A 21,921-nucleotide genomic window follows, 5' to 3' on the forward strand; every position below is an offset into this window, starting at 1 on the left:
GGCTCAAGTGATCCTCCTGCCTCAGCTTCCAAAGTGGCTGGGACTACAGGTGTGTGCCACCATGCTAGATAGTTTTAAAATTTTTTTTTAGAGGGAAAGTCTTGCCATATTGCCCAGGCTGGTCTTGAACTCCTTGAACTCCTAGGCGCAAGTGATCATCTCACCTAGGCCTCCCAAAGTGGTGGCATTACAGTCGTGAGCCACCATGCCGGCCAACTTTTATTCTTTTAAGGCCCATTTTGTGGTCCACTTCTCCCACTTACTAATCACTTCCTTCTTAGCACCCTCTAGTTCTTACAGTCTGTTGAATTTCACATTGTAGTACTTTATTAACAACTCTATTGGACTTTTCCATTAAAAAACGGTGGTTCCTTAGTTCCTCGGAGTAGATTTTAAACTTCATCAGGGTAATGCCATGCACATTCTTTAGCTCAATAAGATTTGGCTCTGGACTGCTTAGACAAGTGATTATTGACTCATAAGGAAGGAGAAAATTAATCTGTTTATTAAGTTCTTCCAACGTCAGTCACTGTACTAAGCAGAGTCATTGCATTCAATTTAAGATGAGGAAGCCAGGCTCAGCAGTGGCTCACACCTGTAATCCTAGCACTTTGGGAGGCCGAGATGGGAGGATTGCTTGAGACCAGGAGTTTTAGACTAGCCTGGTCAACATAGCAAGCCCCCCATCTCTATTTAAAATAAAAATTTAATGATGAGGAAACCAAAGCTAAGTAGTTCGCCCAAGATCACAATGCCGATAAAAGTTAGATCCAGGACCCAATCTCAGGCAGCTTGGCTTCAGAGCCTACATATAGCCACCACACCATAAAGATCATGTAGAACAGCAGTTAATACCAGTCCTGTGCTCTTTTTTATTTCTAACGTTATTATTACTTTTTTAAAATTATACTTTAAGTTCTGGGATGCATGTGCAGAACATGCAGTTTTGTTACATAGGTATACATGTGCCATGGTGGTTTGCTGCACCCATCAGCCCATCATCTACATTAGGTATTTCTCCTAATGCTAGCCCTCCCCTAGCCCCCCACCCCCTGACAGGCCCCAGTGTGTGATGTTCCCCTCCCTGTGTCCATGTGTTCTCATTATTCAACTCCCACTTATGAGTGAGAACATGCAGTGTTTGGTTTCCTGTTCTTGTGTTAGTTTGCTGAGAATGATGGTTTCCAGCTTCATCCATGTCCCTGCAAAGTACATGAACTCATCCTTTTTTACGGCCACATACTATTCCATGGTGTATATGTGCCACATTTTCTTTATCCAGTCTATCATTGATGGACATTTGGGTTGGTTCCAAGTTTTTGCTGTTGTGAACAGTGCTGCAATATACATACGTGTGCATGTGTCATTATAGTAGAATGATTTATAATCCTTTGGGTATATACCCAGTAATGGGATCGCTGGGTCAAATGGTATTTCTGGTTCTAGATCCTTGAAGAATCGCCACACTATCTTCCACAATGGTTGAACTAATTTACACCCCCACCAACAGTGTAAAAGCGTTCCTATTTCTCCACATCCTCTCCAGCACCTGTTGTTTCCTGACTTTTTAATGATTGCCATTCTAACTGGAGTGAGATGATATCTCATTGTGGTTTTGATTTGCATTTCTCTAATGACCAGTGATGATGAGCTTTTTAAAATATATTTGTTGGCCACATAAATGTCTTCTTTTGAGAAGTGTCTGTTCATATCCTTCACCCACATTTTGATGGGGTTGTTTTTTTCTTGTAAATTTGTTTGAGTTCTTTGTAGATTCTGGATATTAGCCCTTTGTCAGATGAGTAGATTGCAAAAATTTTCTCCTATTCTGTAGGTTGCTTGTTCACTCTGATGATAGTTTCTTTTGCTGTGCAGAAGCTCTTTAGTTTAATTAGATCCCATTTGTCAATTTTGGCTTTTGTTGCCTTTGCTTTTGGTGTTTTAGTCATGAAGTCCTTGCCCATGCCTATGTCCTGAATGGTATTGCCTAGGTTTTCTTCTAGGGTTTTTATGGTTTTAGGTCTTACGTTTAAGTCTTTAATCCATCTTGAGTTAATTAGTTCTGTGCTCTTCTTGAGAACTGGGAGACCCAGCACTGCTGAGCATTTGCATATAAGAAGGACACTTCATTTTTTCCCCTAGAAGTGGGGATACATGCGTGTGGTATTTATGTAGGCAACCTCATCACTGACCATGACCTCAGGGAGAGTGGACCAGTGACTTTGGAAGCCCATTAGTTGAAAAGTATCTTGCTTGATTTTAATAGTTATGTAGGTCAGGTGTATGTATTGAAAGGAAGGCCTTGTCCCTAGTCTCAAACCTTCTTGTTATTTCTAGGAGTGATAAATATGAGAACTTCCTTGGCTCCACGCCCTGACAAACTTGGTATTTTACCTTTTCACAGAGTTGATTCTTTTATTTCTGCCTTCTTTGAGAGGTCCCTGTCCCCATAGCCATTTTCGATTGGCTAGTGACATTTGCTATCATGTATTTTTATTATGTACAAATAAAGCAGTTGTTTCTGAATATTAATTAGACAATTTTTGGAAAATTGACTTCATCTTTTTCCTATTTTATGATTAAAGGAAGTGTTAAGTGTTTAAAAAAAAAAGTGGGGATGGCTGGTGGGCGTCATGGCTCACACCTGTTGTCCCAGCATTTTGGGAGGCCGAGGTGGGCAGATCACCTGAGATTGGGAGTTTGAGACTAGCCTGACCAACATGGAGAAACCCCGTCTCTACTAAAAATACAAAATTAGCCAGGCGTGGTGGCACACGCCTGTAATCCCAGCTACTTGGGAGGCTGAGGCAGGAGAATCCCTTGGACCTGGGAGGCGGAAGTTGGGGTGAGCCGAGATCGCGCCATTGCACTCCAGCCTGGGCAACAAGAGTGAAACTCCATCTCAAAAAAAAAAAAAAAAAGGTGGGGGGAACATATTTATGAAGTAAAAAATGGTATTTGGAGAAGCTAATCTTCAGGGCGGTAGGAAAGGCCAAGGGCTAACTGCAACATAGCATAGTCACTGGAGGGCTCACTACACAGGAAGGAGAAGCCACAGGCACATACAGATGTCCACAGGGACTACTATCACATGTATAAGCCTTCTTTGTGAGTTTTTTGGAACAACTATTACATTCGATGACCAAAAAGAAATTTTGATATAAAACTTGCACTCTTCTTCTCTTGGTGTTTTTTTTACCTTGGAATTTTGTGCATATATTTAAAAGTAAGTACTTCTAAGTGTCAGCTCTGGCTAAAGAGAAGCTGTATCCTTCAGAGATGTTCTCTACATTAAATAAAACTTTTTAAAAACCTGAGCATATAATCCTGCTATTGGTCAGCCACTGCTCTTTTATTTGGAATACAAAATATTTATCATCTGGGGACTGTCCAAATTTATTTTCAGTTTTTTAATGTTTAAAATATTTCTAAAAATAAATATTTTCAGAAAATATTAATTTAATTTTAAAAATGTAATCAGGGCACATTTTTATGTAGTGGAAAGAGAAGCGAATTTGTAAATTATGAGACCTAAGTTCCAAATCTGTCTTTACTGTGTGACCTTGGGCACATCTGGCCAGCTGGGACCCAGTTTCTTTATCTGCAGGGATGGTGGGGAGGGAGAAAGAGAGAAAAAGAGACAGAGGTCTTTCCCAGCTCCCAAAGGCTCGGCTTTTATAATCCAAGCATCCCAGAGTTCTTTCTTATTCTAACAGTGACCCCTTGTGGTATATATTCTTAACCAATTTTGTTTTGATTTGCAAAGTAAACTGGATTTTTTATTCTTTCTAGTAACTGTATTTCATGTTCTTAGGCAAATATGACTTGTTTTAAAAAGATAAATCTTACTGGGAAATCAAAGGTAAATTAAAGCAGCATATAGAGGCCAGGGGTGGTGGCCCATGCCTATAATCCCAACACTTTGGGAAGCCGAGGCGGGCAGATCACCTGAAGTCAGGAGTTTGAGAACAGCCTGGCCAACATGGCGAAACCCCGTCTCTACTAAAAATACAAAAATAATCCGGGCATGGTGGTATGTGCCTGTAATCCCAGCTACTGGGGAGGCTCAGGCAGGTCACAGTGAGTCGAGATGGCGCCACTGCACTCCAGCCTGAGCAACAGAGCAAGACTTCATCTCAAAAACACAAAAACAAAAACAAAAAAAAACCACATATAGAGCACCAAACCCCACCTTATAAACAATTCTCGATGGTTTCTTCAGAAACTGTATATTGGCTGGGCACAGTGGTTCACTCCTATAATACTAGCATTTTGTAAGGCTGAGGCAGGAGGATCACTTGAGACCAGGAATCACCAGCCTGGACAACATAGTGAGAACCTGTCTCTACAAAATATTTTTTAAAAGTAACCAGGCATGGTGGCATGTGCCTGTAGTTCTGGCTACTCGGGAGCCTGGGGTGGGAGGATCACTTGTGCCAAGGAGTTTGAGGCTGCAGTGAGCTATGATCGCAGCGCCACTGTACTCTAGCCTGGGTGACAGAGTGAGACCTATCTCAAAATAATAAATAAGAAACTGTATATAGCAGACTCTTGTCATTTACAAAATTAGAAGTGTTTTCATGTTTGCGCTGAGTGTTTTATGTATTCCTCCTAGGGACCAGGGGAAGAGACATGCGAGGGCCTCATCACGCCCCAGTAGCTCAGACTTGAGCAGGCTGCAAACCAAAGCAGGTGAGGGGTCCCCACACTCCTTCATCTACAGCATCTCCACTTGAAGGAAAAATGTTTGCACTGAAGGTATCTATGTTGGCCACTGAAAACTTCAGGAAGTTTGTCCAATTTGATCACAAATCAACATTTATTTTTATACATTTTTATTATATTCATACAATCTTACCATCTTACCACTACCCAACTCTGATGCCTCAAACATCTATAGATGACAGTCTTTTTTTTTTTTTTTTTGAGATGGAGTCTTGCTCTGTCGCCCAGGCTGGAGTGCAGTGGCACAATCTCGGCTCACTGCAAGCTCCGCCTCCCAGGTTCATGCCATTCTCCTGCCTCAGCCTCCCGAGTAGCTGGGACTACAGGTGCCCGCCACCACGCCTGGCTAATTTTTTGTATTTTTAGTAGAGACGAGCTTTCACCATTTTAGCCAGTATGGTCTCAATCTCCTGACCTCGTGATCCGCCTGCCTCAGCCTCCCAGAGTGCTGGGATTATAGGGGTGAGCCACCGTTCCTGGCCTAGATGACAGTCTTAATGGTTTTATAGAAATCATTTTGTAAAAGCATTTGGAAAGTTGCAAAACTTGACATTAACGTAGTTCTTGGGTTCAAAACTTGAGTTCAAGGCATTGCTTGGCTGGGCATGGTGGCTCACGTCTGTAATCCCAGCACTTTTGAGAGGCTGAGGCAGGCAGATCACTTGAGGTCAGGAGTTCAAGACCAGCCTGGCCAACATTGTGAAACCCCATCTCTACCAAAAAAATAATAATAATACAAAAATTAGCTAGGCATGGTGGGAGGGAGTGGGGCACCTGTAGTCCCAACTACTTGGGAGGCTGAGGCAAGAGAATCACTTGAACCCGGGAGATGGAGTTTGCAGTGAGCCTAGATCACGCCACTGCACTCCAGCCTGGGCGACAGAGAGAGACTCATCTCAAAAAAAAAAAAAGATAATTGCTCACTTAAATGAAACTATATTAACTTTGTTAAGACCGTCCTTTGGGCCTTTAAACTGTTGAATTGAGAAAATATGTAACAATATAAACCACAGTCTAGAAATGATACAAAGTGTATTCATGCAATAGAATATAGTTGTTACATGTTAGAATAGAATATACATGTTACATGTTCACACAAAAGTGAACTCATGGGCTTTTGTAATATTGTAATATTGAGTAAATTCAGTACAAACATAATATGAGATGAAACAAGTTGCAAAAGCAAAGACATATATTGTTTATAGATACACAGCCATGTGGTAAGCATGTGAAGTGTAATCATAGTAACCAGTGGATTTAGGATGGTGGTAACTCCTAGAGGGAGAGGAGGAGGGGAATGGATGCAGGGAGCCTGCATGTAATGTTTCATTTCTTTAAAATAAGCGAAAGGATAAAAATATGGCAAAATGTTAATATCTGACCAAATTAGTGTGGGGTACACTGATGTCTGTTATATTCTTCATATATTTTTGTACCCATGAGATTTTACAATACTAAATAGTAGATTTTTAAAATTCTTATCTTCAAAACTTAGTTTTTTATCAATAAAATGACTTCTGTGCCATTGGGAATTTCTTTACTCAGGAAAATCTTAGATATACTAATTTCTGAGCCAGCATAGTTGCTAAGGATTTTACATTTACGTGCTAAAAACATCAGCCAATCCAAACATTGTGTCAGGTTTTTGTGTCCAGAACTCAAAGCTGTGGTTAACAACTATAACCACTGAGACAGCAAAATCTTCAAAAACGTGCTGAAATTTTTGCTTGACTTACCCAATTTCCTGTTGAATCATAATGTTTATATTTAGCAAACTGTGAACCTAGATGAAAGTGCTTTCTAAAATATTAGATTGTTGCCCAAGATTGAGACATCCTTATTATTATTTGTGTGTCTGTGTGTATCTTAAAAAGCAATTATGTGATTCCATGCTTCATTTTCTAGAGTAACTCAGGGATTGTGTATAAAATGGAGGCAGGAGGAGGTCCAGCGTGAGTGAAGAGGTGGAAAGGCCGTAGCCAGACACAACTGTGCCCTTTGAAATTCCTGGGAGAGGGTTGGAAGGAAACCCTCATACCAGCGACTGAGTAACTTCGGTTCTGAGAAGAAGCAAATCTCAGAAACATTCAGAGGGGCCCGTGAGGGTTAAATAAATTGTTCTGTGATTTCTGATTCACCCCTATAATTCAGCTCTTTCTGAGGTGAATAAGTTATCCATTTTATTTGTCCTGAAAAACAAGTTGATAGTCATGGTTTCTCATAGAAGTTCTCTATTAAGCAGCATATTGCATAGGAGGTAAAAAAATGCAGACTTGAACTTATTGGACTCAAAGTCTGGTTTCTAGTAAATTTAAGTGTGTCATAAATATGTGTCAATTAAATAACTCACCTGACTTATTTTCTGGCTTTCACTTGCCTTGATAAATGTTGATTTTATTTTATTTTTTATATACTTTGGACTTTGAATAGGTTAGTTATCCACAAATATGAGCAACTATGTTTTTTGTATTACTTGAATATTCATGTTTACTTTTAGAATCCATATCCATCAATTATCAAAGTTAAGGCAGATTCATAAAAACAATGACCCAAAAGATTGAGATGGTAGTCTACAAACTATCTGTAGTTCCAGAATCCCTGAGCCTGATGGGAAGTCAGTTAGAGTCTTGGTTTTGTGAATATTCATATATTTTGCTACAGGGTGCTGCCACAGAAGACCTTACAGGGGTGGTATGTAATATGCAATGTGTATAACATATTGACTTTCTAAAATCCGTATGTTCCTGCATCCCAAACCACATCTGATTCCAAAGGTTTTGGATAAGGGATTGTGAATCTGTACTGATGTGGACTAATTTGTCCTAAAGACAATTCAATTTAGTATCTGATGGTGAAGTCTTGCATTGGGTTAGATAGATTATCTGAAACCTTGCTATTAAGGCTATTTACTGCACTGCACATGTTTAATAATAGCTTTGTTGACAACCTCTTTCTATTTACTTTTGCTGCTTAGGTGATCTTGGATGCCCTGTGTGGGTCAGCTGCTCTTGGCAGTGGGAAGGGTTGATAAAAGGCAAGCCTAGACTTGCTGCAACTGGGAGTGGCCATTTCTAGCATGTAGTATAACGGGAAGGCCTGTGTGTTGGGTGGGATAGGTAGATTGTACAGCGTCCCTGCTTCTCCTGGGTGACATCAGCACCATTTGATTGTTTGAGGATTCATTTCAGAATTCAAATACATCTCTGAATTCAAATGAATTTTTAAATATATGCCATTATGTGTTATCTATGGATTTCTCTGCTATTTTCACAGGTAATCATCAAGGGACTTTATTGGATTTCTTGATGCAGAGAATTTTATTTTAATCCATATTAATATTAAAAAATATTAATATGGATATTTACTAAGGTATTACACACATTCAATATGTGTTGTATATATTTTTCTCTTCAAGAAAAATAAGAATGCATTAGAGGCATTGGAAAATACAGAAGAGCACATAAAAGAAATTAATAATCCTAATCCCAATATTTAGAGATAACCATTGTTACCACATTTTACAGAAGAGAGGTGAAGCAATTTGCCTATAGTCAACTAGCTAGTAGGTGGCAGAGCTAGGATTCAAACCCAGATGGTGACTCCGAATCTGTGCTATTAATAGGCCTCCTGCTCAACTTGTCCTTTGTTTAAAGTAACCTGAAAATACATGGGCCATATACCCTTTTGCTCCTCTCTCTGTGTCTGTCTCTCTGTCTTTCTCTGTCTCTTCTCTCTCTCTTCCAACCTCTCACCTTCTGATTGTTCCTGATTTCTAACTCTTTGTGTGACATTTTTAGGGTCCAGGCAACTTCTGTGTGAATACTTAATTGGTACCAGGCCCACCCTGCCCCGAGAGGGCGTGGACTCCCTGACTTGATGTAGACCAAGTGTCAGATAAAGGACTTAAGTGGTGGTCTTCAGAGAAGGGAGACTGAGGAATACATCTCAGGACTGTTCAGTAATGCCTCAGCACAGCAATACCACCTCCAGCTACAGTCAGTGTTTTAGATCTTGAGATACTGCCTGTGTGAAATATAATCATAATTTACACTTTCTAATATGAGTTAGATTTTCCCCCAAATGTTACCCTTTAGTCGGCTAGTTTGCTGCAAGTCAGCATAGCTTTGAGGTCAAGTGCAGAGGCTGGGGAGCTATATGACCCTGGGCAGATAATTAATACACCTGGGCTCCACTTTCTTCACTTGCAAAATGGGGACAGTTTGGGAACCTCCTCATAGTGTTACTGCAAAAATGAAATGGAGGCCTCCTGCATCTAGAGTACACAGTCAATGGTTGCTATTCCCTACAACCCATATTCACAGACAGCATCTACTCTTGATGGCTTGGTAGTATCACACAGGCATGAGATACTGCAGGGGTGATAACCTGTTTGTATGCTTGTTTAATCAGGGAAATGAAATTAATTATATACTGTATATTGCTAAAGGCTTGGCACTGAGCTCAGCTTTACCTATACCATGTCTTTTAATTCTCAAACCCTTGAAGGCAAATATTCTGTTTTGCTGATGAGGAAATAGAGACTCAGGAAGGATAAGAAACTGGACCCCATCACTCACCATGTCCATAATGGAGTTGGGATTTGAATTGAGATTTGTCAGTCCCCAAGGCCCAGGCTTTTCTGCTACACCACACAAAATCACTTGGCATTAATGCTACTGGCCCCATGTTAGTGTGGACATTTTATTTCTATAGAAAAGAAAGTCATTTTAGGTCTCCCGTTTAGAAAATTTTTCATTACACATTTTTAAAATCCTTATTCTTTACATATCCATAGTTATCTATTCTACATTACAGAGGGATAAGTTTAAGTAAAAATGTACTCAAAACTCTTTGCCTTACTGACAGTTAATCAGTATTTACAAAGCTTACTACTTTATGAAGTGACCAGATCATATTTTAAAGTTCTGACTTTTTTACATTATCCAGTCTGAGTTTAATTTGGGGTAATTTGATTAGAAGACCTGTAGTTCTAATGAGAAATAGTCAGGCTTGGGGAGCGAAAGGTAATTTAATTCTCTAGTTTATTAATCGTAGTGATGAATAGTAAAGGCTTTTGACCATGCTTCATGACAACTCCTTTTTCATAGCTTTTTCTCCTGTTCTGGATTTCTTTTGCAGTCCCAAAAGCTGACCTGCAAGAAAAGGACGCAGAAATAGAAGTAGACGAAGTCTTTTGGAATACAAGGATTGTACCGATTTTGCGTGAATTAACAAAGGGTAAAAAACAAACAAACAAACAAAAAACCGTTTTTGTTTTTTTTAAAAAAATACCTGTAGTTATTTATGTGTTCCCCATTGCCCTGATATTTTTAGTAAGTTTTCACTATCATTTCTATGAACATGTTCAAAAACAAATGAAGTCATCTATTTATTTACCCTGTGTGTGTTAAATATTACATGCACACATAATTTTTAGTAAGATTATGCTTTAAATGCACCAAGAGAGCCAACTTCTAAAACTTCCTTTGTAATATAAATTAATTATCATTTCCTTTGCCCAAGGAAATGCTGGTTTAACCTCTCTCAGGTGGCTCTTCATACTCAAGAAAGTAAAAGATTAAAACAGATTTTAGGCTTGGAAGCTGAGTCTCATAAACTGGCGTCCTTGACAGGTGTGCCCGTGGTTTCCTTGGTCCAACTGGTATATGTCCTACTCTCTTGAAGGGAGCACATCTGTCAGGAATGCCACCCACAGATGGGAAATGGCCTGGGATGTGTCCCACTCTTGCGTTCTGAACTGCCCCAGAAGTGAAGGCCCACCATCGATGGGTCCCTGCAAGGGTAGGGAAAGGGTGTCATGGGATGGCCCTCCACTTTCTCCCTCTTTGCAGCTAGCTCCTCAAGGATTCTCTTTCTGAAGTTAACCAGGCTCCTCTGGAGCAGTGGTCATAGCCGTAGGGAGAGCCCAGGGCCTGGCACACAGTGCACAGTAAGCCTTTGCTAGGAGTTGTTGATGAGCAAACCAGCTTGGTAGCCACAGGAAGATGCTCTAAGAGAAGCAGGGTAAGTGAATCCTCCCCAGCAACCAAACAGGGATGTGCTGCAAAAGACCTGATTACTGAAAAGTTCAAATGACCTCACCCCTCCTCTGCTCCCCATTGGTGCTTGGCTGTGTTCATGGTTAATGTGGGAGCCCTGGACAGGGTTCTGGTCCCGGTGCTGCTACTCACTAAGCATATGGCCATGAGGAGTCACCTAGACTCTGTGTGCAATAGTGTTCTCACCTGCCAGACGAGGTGGAGATTAGGTTATCTCGAAAGGCTTTTGTAGCCCAAAGTCCTAAGGATATGAATGTGATGACTTTTTCCCCTCTAGAGTTACTATGTTCACCCTCATCTTAGTGTGCCACGTTAGCTTCGGGCCCTTTATTTCAGGAGATACGTGCAAACACGACTGAGAAGAACGAGTCTGGATAAGGGTTACACAAGAAAATATATTGCAAAACATTGAATGGGGACACTGAGTCAGTATTGTGAAGGCCTTTCTTATAGGAAGCCTTCCTACAGGAAAGAAGGATTTTTTTTTTTTTTTTGAGACAGAGGGTCACTCTGTCACTCAGGCTGGAGTGCAGTGGCACAATCTCGGCTCACTGCAACCTCCGCCTCCCAGGTTCAAGCTATTCTCCTGCCTTAGACTCTTGAGTAGCTGGGACTACAGGCACCCGCCACCATGCCTGGCTAATTTTTTTGTATTTTTAGTAAAGATGGGGGTTTCACCATCTTGGCCAGGCTGGTCTCAAACTCCTGACCTTATGATCCACCTGCCTTGGCCTCCCAAAGTGCTGGGATTACAGGCATGAGCCACCGCACCTGGCCTTATTTTTTTTTTCCTTTGAAACAGAGTCTTGCTCTGTTGCCCAGGCTGGAGTGCAGTGGCACGATCTCAGCTCACTGCAACCTCCATCTCCCGGGTTCAAGCAATTCTTGTGCCTCTGCTTCCTGAGTGGCTGGGATGACAGGTGCGCACTACCACACCCTGCTAATTTTTTGTATTTTTAGTAGAGATGGGATTTTGCTATGTTGGCCAGGCTGGTCTCAAACTTGTGGCTTCAAGTGATCCACCTGCCTCGGCCTTCCAAAGTTTTGGGATTACAGGTGTGAGCCACTGAGCCTGGCTGGCATGTATTTCTTAGAAACAAAAGCATTCTCTTATATATCTGGAAATTACCATACAATACTATAAAAATCTTACTCAAATTTTGCCAATTTGTCCCAGTAATTTCCTTTATAGAAAAAATAAAAGCCTGGATCACAAGTTCTCATCATTTGTCACGTCTCTTTCATGATCTTGATGTATTTGAGGAATATTTTACAGACTGTCCCGCAAGTTGGGTTTGTCTGATGTTTTCCTGTGATGAGCTCCAGGTTAGCATCTTGGGCAGGCAGAGCACATGAGTGCTGCTGTGTCCCTCTCAGCACCTCCTGCCAGGAGTACACGATGCTGATGCGTTCTGTTGCTGGTGGTGTCCCACAGCTGTACCCACTGTCAGGTTTTTATTCTTTCCTTTGTAATGAATACATATCTTGGGGATAGAAGTTACTCTGAGATTATGTTACTCTCTGTTACACATCAAACTTTTACCCACTAGATTTAGCCCCTTGCAAATCTTGATAGTTTGTAGATTCAAGTTGTCTTTTGAAGCTATAGAGCATTTATAACAAACTATTTGGTATAAAGGATTGATTTGAGCAATAGTTTAAAATTTGACCCTTGAGCCTTTCTTTCTAACCCCTTTTTAAAGCTAAAAACAAGTATTCTTGAGTAGAACCTACCAGGCTGAAGAGTTTGTGGAAGGAAGTCTTAGAAAAATACTTTGAGGACCACCCACTGCCAATGAGTGGCCCAGAGCCTGGACTTAGGGTTTGTAAAGAAACTGCCAGTCACAGAAGAATAAAACAACAAAACACAAGTGTTTCATACAATAGGAGTTCAGGTTTTTCCCTTTATTTAAAGTTAAGCTAAGTCATTTCCCATTAATTCATTCATTTAAGGGCATAACCAAAAGACATTGAAGGTTACTTAGCTATTGAGGTTTAAAATTTTTTCTTAGATGTTATTGTTGAAAAGAGCTAAAAATGGCCTGAGTCACTTCCTTCTGCAGGCACACACTTCCTCTATGTGGGCTTCTAAGAGCACATTATGGTATTTATTTAAGATTGGTTTCCTACTTTTAAATTTCATGAAGGAATCTATCAGAGATAATATTATTCAACAGAATATATTAGATTATTTTATTTCCCCTCATATTCCATTTTTTTGTGCTATTTTTCTTCTCTGTATGCCAATTAGTGTGGCCACCACTTTCAAAAATTACTTTCCTAGGCTGGGTGTGGTGGCTCACACCTGTAATCCCAGGACTTTAGGAGGCCGAGGCAGGCAGATCACTTGAGATTAGGAGTTTGAGACCAGCCTGGGCAAAATGGCGAAACCCCATCTCTACCAAAAATAAATTAGCCAGGCATGGTGACACGCGTCTGGAGTCCCAGCTACTCAGGAGGCTGAGGCAGGAGGATTGCTTGAGCCCGAGAGGTGGAGGTTGCAGTGAGCCAAGAATGCGCCACTGCACTCCGGTCTGGGTGACAGAGTGAGACTCCATCTCAAAAAAATATATATATTACTTTCCTCACAATCATAATTATAAGATGAAAGGTTCAAGATCTCCCTGTTTCCTAACTAAAATATTTCTCCTTTTTTTAATTTTATTTTTAATTTTATTTTATTTTGGAAGTAGGATCTTGCTGTATTGCCCAGGCTGGCCTTGATCCTGGCATCAAGCAACCCTCCCACCTCGGTCTCCCAAAGTGCTGGATTTATAAAAATCTTTTTATTCTCCTGTTTTCTAATAACCACCTCCAGATAATGGTGGATTCTGTGACATTTCAGGCTTTTGTTCTATTAGAACCCTCTTTTCTTAGATGATGAGCATTGTTCTCATAGGAAAATACTGATCATTGTTTTTGTCAACAGATATATTAGAAAATGAATACGTGTGAAGTTATGCTATATACAGTATTCTATACAGTATTCTCACTGTACCATGTGCTGTTGATAGAAAGATATGTAAGACTGGCTCACTTAGTGTGACATCTATTTGAGGGCACTGGTCATATGACACAACACACACACATATGTACATGAAAAATAATTAACCTAAGGTAATGTTTGTTGAATGTGGAATAGTGCATCTTTTCTGAAGCAGCTACAACATAAACAGAGCCTCAAAGGACCAAAAACAGTAGGAATGAGGGTTATGGAGAACATTTTAGGCCAGTAGAACTATGCAAAAAAGAATTGAAGGTCAAGATGCAAGTGGCATGCGTCTGTGAGACTGAGCAGAGCGCGGGCTGAGGTGGAGGGCGTCTGGAGTGAAGGAGGCCAACTGAAGCAGGTAGCAGTCCCATTCTTCAATACCTCTTTGAAAGACTGTGTATTCTAGATAAGCTAATGACTGATAAGCAATAAGTCAACATGGTAGGAGATGGATCAAAGGGATGAAAAAAATCAGGTAGATGGAAGTGATAAGAAAAGAAAAAAATAGAGTTCAGGAATTTGAAGATATCCAAGGAAATAATTACGGGGTTTTTACTCACACTGTCTGTGTTTGACACACTTGGAAACTTAACCTTAATTAGTAAGTGTTGCTTTACTCTTTTTGCTCTGACAGAAGAAAACCTTGAAACAGTTTGTGCTGCTTGCACACAACTTCATCATGCTTTAGAGGAAGGAAACATGCTCGGAAATAAATTTAAGAGAAGAAGTGTTCTCCTGAAGACCCTATATAAACTAGTTGATGTTGGTTCAGACTCGCTCAGCCTTAAACTTGCAAAAATAATTCTAGCAGTAAGTTTTTCCTTCCTCTGGTCTAGTAGACTATATCACATAAAAGCTTTGTTTAATGCTTTATTTGTAAATATTACAAAGAATATTAGAAATGCAGTGTATTTGTTTAGAATCTTGGGAAAAAAATTAAGGTAATAAACTGACATCTCAGAATTTGACTAGGAAGTATTATCTAAGGAACTAAGGCTGAGTACATAGAAAATGTTCAAAGAAACTCAACGTTTTTGGACTGCAACTAAGTTAAAAAAAAAAAAAAAGAAGGAGGGAGAGAAAAGCAAGAAAGAAAAAGAAATAACTGTAGGCAAATATGTTCAAAATGGTTGCTCAAATAACTTGACTGGAGATCAGTAGCAGATGGTACAGGCAGTGGTTTCTCTTGGATGCTTGATTCTGTCATATGATTTAATAAATAACTAAGTAATTTAGGCCACAGTCATAATAAGCCAGGTGCTTTAGGAACCGGTGTGAAACCGAAAAACAGCTGCGTGTGGTCACAGGAAGGTACCTCAGTGGTCATAGAAGGCATTCACAAGGTGTGAGAAGAAAAGGCCAGACACCAAAAAAGAGTCTGTAGAAACTCTGTCTCAAACAAAATGATATCACTGTTTGAGGGAGCACTCTGTTGTCACAGCCATAAACAGTTGGAACCAAAAGATAAGCCACAATTATTACAGAATGTTCTAAGAGAGCCGCTAAAACAAATGAATGAAGCCTTGTTTTCTTGGTTTCATACAAGTACAAGCTTTGTGCTAACACCCCATAATTTACAGAATTTAAAATCTTACAGTACACAGTGAAGGTAAGTGTTGGCATACTTACTATTAGTTAATAAGAATGCCGGCCGGGCGCGGTGGCTCACGCTTGTAATCCCAGCACTTTGGGAGGCCGAGGCGGGCGGATCACGAGGTCAGGAGATCGAGACCACGGTGAGCCGAGATTGCGCCACTGCACTCCAGCCTGGGCGACAGAGCGAGACTCCGTCTCAAAAAAAAAAAAAAAAAAAGAATGCCACCTTTTCTTATTCTGATAATGAAGTATTTCATAAAGCAGAATTTTCTGAGCATATATCTATGTAATATCGGGGGAGGCTACATTCTTATTCAGCTGTCAAACTATTAACTCTCTTTTTAAAAATTGTGATATGTGGTCAAGAAAGCAATACTTCTTTGAAATAGTGATTTCACTCCAGGGCTCTGGTGGTACAGCAGCTGCCCAAAGATTGCCTTTGCTATTTTAATCTGGATCCTAGACATTTTGTTCCATACCAAGCCAAAGAAAGAGAAAGAGTGAGGAGAAAAAAAAAAAAGAAAGAAAGAGCAAGAAGGAAAGGAAGGAGGAAGGAAGGAACATGAATTATTTTAATGCTTCACAGAGTAAATATTATTTCGGTTATTAATGGTGTCATTCAAATTAATTATATATATGGCACATATTTAACTATTTTAGGGCAAAAGGCTAAGTGATCTGCCAGGCAGTGAACATGTTTTGAACTAAACATATGATTAGATAAAGCCCTCTTGGTGACATTGACGGCCTTGCTGAATCAGGAGCAAGATGCTAGGCTAAACTCCAGAGTACAGAGCTGGGTAGGTTTGCTTTCTGACTAGCTACAGAACCAGCAGTTCAGAAGGGACCTTCAAATCCATCAAGGCCAACTTCCCATCTACTGCCTGGATTTCCTGTAACATTCCAGACAAGATCTTGTTTAGCTTAGGCCTTGGTGATGCGGTTCTATGTAAAATGTTAAAAGACTACATCATAAGAACTGTTGAAGAAGAAAAAATCAGCAAAAACTAAAGCTATATTGGACTAAGAAGTTTTTCACAACTTCTCTCTGCCTATTTATTGGCAAATACTGGCAAATGAAAGTTTTCCAGACAGTCGTCTTAATTTTAATCTTTGTGTCAAAAACTCTTACAAAATAATATACAAAAATATATAAACTTAAATGTTACTATGTTAAGATTTTTTAAAGGAGTACAAACAAATATATACAGTATGAATGTGACTATATTTAGGAGGGAAAAAATCTAGCGCCCTGTGTACAGGGTAAAAAAAGAAAAGAAATACCAATACCAACTGTGATGCTATATAGTGGTACTATTATGAGTGATTTTAAACTTTTCTTACTTTTCTTTAATTTGCCAAATTTACTTTAAATAGAATAAACTACTGTTTTTAACATAAGAAGAAAACTACCCTACCACAAGAACCTACTTGGTTCCAAGACTCTTCTTTTTCTTAAAGACAAGATCTCGCTCTTGTCACCCACGGCTGGAGTACAGTGGCGAGATCACAGCTCACTGCAGTCTCAAACTTCTGGGCTCAAGTGATCCTTCTGCCTCAGCCTCCCAAGGAGCTTAGGACCGCAGGCATGCACCACCACACCTGGCTAATTTTTAAAAAATGTTTTATAGAATTGGGGTCTCGCTATGATGCCCAGGCTGGTCTCAGACTCCTAGCCTTGAGCAATTCTCCCACTTTGGCCTCCCAAAGTGCTGGGATTACAGGTGTGAGCCACCGCACCTGGCCAGAGACTCTTCTTGACACTGGGAATACAAGTGAATAAACTAGCTCCTGCCTCTGAGGTTGCCACTGTAGCAGGGCAGACAGACAGCAAACACAGCAGGTACCAAAGGAGATAATGAGAGCTAAGGGAGAAAAATAAAACAGCAAAGGAAAGGGAGAGTAGCAGGGAATTTTTTAAATAAGATCGTCTACATCCCTTGCATAAGTGTAAGATTTTATTATCTTTTCATGTCTTAAAGTCATAATTTTATGGTTAACAATGGAGAAGCGGTACAAATTTGCTCTGAGTGTAAATTGACATTATAGCAGGCCTGGAAATTGTGGTTGTCTTTTTTCTTTTCTTTGTTTTCTTTTTTGTTTTTTCTTCTTATTGTTTTAATGAAAATTCTGATACAAGGTTTTGTTTTGTTTTGTTTTCCTTTGCCACTTTTTACTAAAAATGTAAGATTTGTTGGGGAAAAGCAAAGTGAGTTGTATTCATTTTTTTCATGAAGTTTTATTAAGTATGGAACACATCTGACATACTACATATAGAAAGAGTAATAAATTGTGATTTGACCTCAAGGACTCACAATCTAGTAGAAGATAGTCAACCAATTCAAATATATTCCCAAATGTTAGGAATAATATATATTTCCATCAATATAGAAATGTTCTTCTGTTTTCTTAAGCCCGCTTATTTTCTGGGGGGTTTTAAACAATATTATTTTAAATACCTAATCATTAAACATTTATTAAGGTTCCCATGTCCTGTTTTCCTCCTGGGAACAGAAGGAATCTCCATTCTGCCATGTGTTACCGTTTCTGAGGCTTCCACAGCAGTGTTTCCCAGACTTCACTGTGCACATGCATCCCCTGGGGATCTTGTAAAATGCAGATTCTGAGTCGGTAGTGCTGGGTGGGGCCTGAGATTCTGCATTCCTAATACATGCCCAGGTGATGCCGAGATGGTTCTGTGACCTATCTGAGGCACGCACTCCTCAAGTGCAAAATGGGAACGACAACACCAAATTTCCGGAATAACTTTTGTAAGTGGCCTAGTGCAGGAGGGTATGCAGAAGCTGCCCCACAGGCAGTGCTCCCCTCCCCAGGCCCCTCCAGCTGGGGGCTGACCGTGGCCATCTTGGTGTCTTCTGCAGTGAGCAGCACAGTGCCTGGTACACATCAGGTGCCAGTAAATACCTGTGGATCAAACACAGAACAAATACTTAACAAATATGCCTGACAGATCCTATTATGTTTTTTTAAAGTAACTGAAAACTCATCAATAAAATGTGGGAGGCTGAGGTGGGAGGATTGTTTGAGCCTGCTAGTTCGAGACCAGCCCGGGCAACATCTCTACAAAATGTTGAAAAAATTAGCCAGGCATGGTGGCACATGCTTATAGTCCCAGCTGCTCTGGCAGCTGAGGCAAGAGAGTTGATTGAGCCCATGAGGTCAAGGCTGCAGTGAGCTGTGATGGCGGCATCACTGCACTCCAGCCTGGGTGAAAGAGCAAGACCCTGTCTCTGAAAAAAAGAAAAGAGAGAGAGAGAGAGAAATGTGGTAGTCGGGCATGGTGGCTCAAACCTGTAATCCTAGCACTTTGGGAGGCCCAAGGTGGGTGGATCACTTGAGGTCAGGAGTTCGAGACCAGCCTGGCCAACATGGTGAAACCCCGTCTCTACTAAAAATACAAAAATTAGCCAGTCATGGTGGCATGTGCCTGTAATCCCAGCTACTTGGGAGGGTGGGGCAGGAAAATCACTTGAGCCCGGGAAGCAGAGCTTGCAATGAGCCGAGATCACACCCTTGCACACTAAGCTGGGGAAGAAGAGTGAAACTCCATCTCAAAAAATAATTAAATAACTTTAAAGATAGTTTTTAATAATAAACTAATCACCTATATGCCATCCTTTTCAAACAAATAATTTTTTGTTCAGATGACCTTATTCCTACAAATACATTTTTACACCTTTGCAATGAGGGCACATATTATTTCCATCTAATAATAGGTTATAAATGTTTCCCTTTTTAGACATAATGTTCACAGTTATGCTTTTTTGTGACTGCTTAATATGAATAGTATTGATGTCCCACAATTTAATGAACTATGCCCTAATATTGGATACTTAGGATGTTTTTTGTTTTTCTTTTTTACTACTTTAGATAAATACACAGCTAACTTAGACCATTTGATTCGGTCAGTAATCCTATACTTTGCTTTATATAAAAAAAAAACTATATTTCCTTATCACCCTGCGTTTAATTTACTTAGATATTTTTGTACGATTTAGAAGGTAATTTTTTCTTTTCTTTTCTTTTCTTTTTTTTTTTTTATTTTTTGACATGGAGTCTCACTCTGTCACCCAGGCTGGAGTGCAGTGGCGTGATCTCAGCTCACTGCAACCTCCGCCTCCCGGGTTCAAGTGATTCTCCTACGTCAGCCTCCTGAGTAGCTGGGATTACAGGCGCGTGCCACCACACCTGGCTAATTTTTGTATTTTTAGTAGAGATGGGGTTTCACCATGTTGGTCACCTCGTGATCCACCGGCCTCAGCCTCCCAAAGTGCTGGGATTATAGACATGAGCCACTGTGCCCGGCCTAGAAGGCAATTTTCAACTTTGGATGTTACTTGTGATTATCTCAAAGCATTCCAGAAATAGACCTTAAAAAGAAATATATGTATGTCATCAAATTAAGCAGTATTACTTTTAAATTTTCTTTCATACAAATGATAAAAAAGACCAAAACTTCCCCCTTTCTTTTCTTTCCTTCATCTCTACTATGTGTTCTTTTCTAAATTAATGTGAAATTTTGGTATTCATCTTCCTCTACTTTTGTGTTTTAATGCAATTACTCTAATTAAATTTATTAACAGTGTACTGCACCTCTTTCTTCCTCATATACTCCTTTAAAAGTAACTAATAATTGCATATATAAATATGAGACTTGGCTGGGTGTGGTGGCTCACACTTGTAATCTCAACACTGGGAGGCTGAAGTGGGAGGATTGTTTGAGCCTGCTAGTTCGAGACTACCCTGGGCAACATCTCTACAAAAAAAAGGTTGAAAAAATTAGCCAGGCATGGTGGCATATGCCTATAGTCCCAGCTGCTCTGGTGGCTGAGGCAAGAGAGTTGATTGAGTGCACGTGGTCAAGGCTGCAGTGAGCTGTGATGGCGGCATCACTGCACTCCAGCCTGGGTGAAAGAGCAAGACCCTGTCTCTGAAAAAAAGAAAAGAGAGAGAGAGAGAGACTTTATGAAGTAAGAAATAAATATGGAGAACAGATTGGAGGTTCCTCAAAAAACTAAAAATAGAGCTACCATATGATCTGGCAACCCCACTGCCAGGTATATACTCAGAAGAAAGGATATCAGTATATCGAAGATATATCTGCACTCCTATGTTTATTCCACAGTATTCACAATCGCTAAGATCTGTCATTAAAATGTTTATTCTAAAGATAATTTATATTGTGTTTACTCTAATTGAGTTAATTAGATACCACAGTTGGCAAATATGTGGTCTAAATTTTTCAAAGTTGATTTCTTTAGAACTTTTCTTCATGTTTAAAAATACTGTTGCTATACTTTAAAAATAGATGTTGTGGTTTATTATTTTTTTAATACAGCATGTCTTTATTTCCTTCTGCAATAGAGATGTGTTTCTTTCTCTGCAGCTTAAAGTGAGTAGAAAGAATCTTCTTAATGTCTGCAAACTTATATTTAAAATTAGCAGGAATGAGAAGAATGATTCTTTGATTCAAAATGACAGCATTCTGGGTGAGTGTCATTCAGTGCTACTATTGAGCAAATGTACTTGAGTAAAAATTAGAGTCTGGAGAGAAAATGTATAATCAATGATAGCAAGAATATTTTGTTTTCTAGAAACATGCAGAAGTTATGCGATGCTCATTTTACTTCATCCTTCTCTGTTTTCCACATTTAGTTGAATGCATCCTGTGGTAGTTTGCTCTTTTCCTTCAACACCTGTAGTAACATTATGTGACTTCACAAAGTGTTCCCCATTTAAGAATTCATTTCCTGGACTTGGATTTAATATATAGAAAAATGCATTTAATAGTATTTGACATAGTTGAAAATTTTAGTCTTTTAATATACTAGGAATGACTAAAAGTTGAAAGACATCTATAACTGTTATAGAAACCTGACATCAAAATGTTTCAAATTTGTAGGTAAGGAAGTTTTATTACACCTTATCTAGCTAATGCCTAATTTTTGTTGTACTTCTAAATAATTAAGATACCTAGTTACCTAAATGGAAATCTTTTTATGAATTAATATTGCTGATACAAGAAAAGAAAATACAAAGTATTTTCCATGCAGCAACATGGAAAATACTTTGAGTTCTCTTTTTGCAACATAGGATAAATTATCTTTTCATCTTTCTTTGCCCCTGGCAGATAGGGACAAAACCAGTACTGAAAGAAATGTCTAATGTTGAATCAACTAATTAAGAATTGTAGACTGAAAACAATCATCTCAAATTATTACATTGACATTAATATAATTAAATGTGAGATATACATTATTAACATTATTGGATTTGCCTGGATTACTCGTAAAACCAAGTAGTGGTGTGTTATTTGAATAAATGTTCTTAAGTTGTCTTGAGAAAAGGATAGGTGTTATATTCAAGTTATCTTTCTAGGGTGATTGAGATTTTTTTTTTAAGCTCCTGTCATGGATTTCCCACTAATAATACAGCAACAAATATATTCTTAAAGGCTTGTTGAAATTTAACTCTTAAATGTGTTAAATTATTAGTATTCTGCCAGGCGCGGTGGCTCACGCCTGTAAT

General features: G+C 39.4%; 1 protein-coding gene across 6 annotated transcripts in view; it reads left to right on the plus strand.

Annotated features, from left to right (window-relative positions):
• ARMC2 (armadillo repeat containing 2) overlaps positions 1-21,921 on the plus strand; it is a 127,761-nt gene that overhangs the window by 42,458 nt on the left and 63,382 nt on the right. For all 6 annotated transcript variants that reach the window (XM_032156125.2, XM_058435452.1, XM_058435451.1 and 3 more), the window contains 4 exons: positions 4,616-4,692; positions 9,865-9,963; positions 14,411-14,586; positions 20,780-20,882. In XM_032156125.2, the coding sequence (XP_032012016.1) occupies positions 4,616-4,692; positions 9,865-9,963; positions 14,411-14,586; positions 20,780-20,882 (455 nt within the window). The remainder of the gene's footprint in view (positions 1-4,615; positions 4,693-9,864; positions 9,964-14,410; positions 14,587-20,779; positions 20,883-21,921) is intronic.

This window comes from Hylobates moloch, unplaced genomic scaffold, assembly GCF_009828535.3.
Source record: "Hylobates moloch isolate HMO894 unplaced genomic scaffold, HMol_V3 SCAFFOLD_2, whole genome shotgun sequence".
Classification (NCBI taxonomy): Eukaryota; Metazoa; Chordata; class Mammalia; order Primates; family Hylobatidae; genus Hylobates; species Hylobates moloch.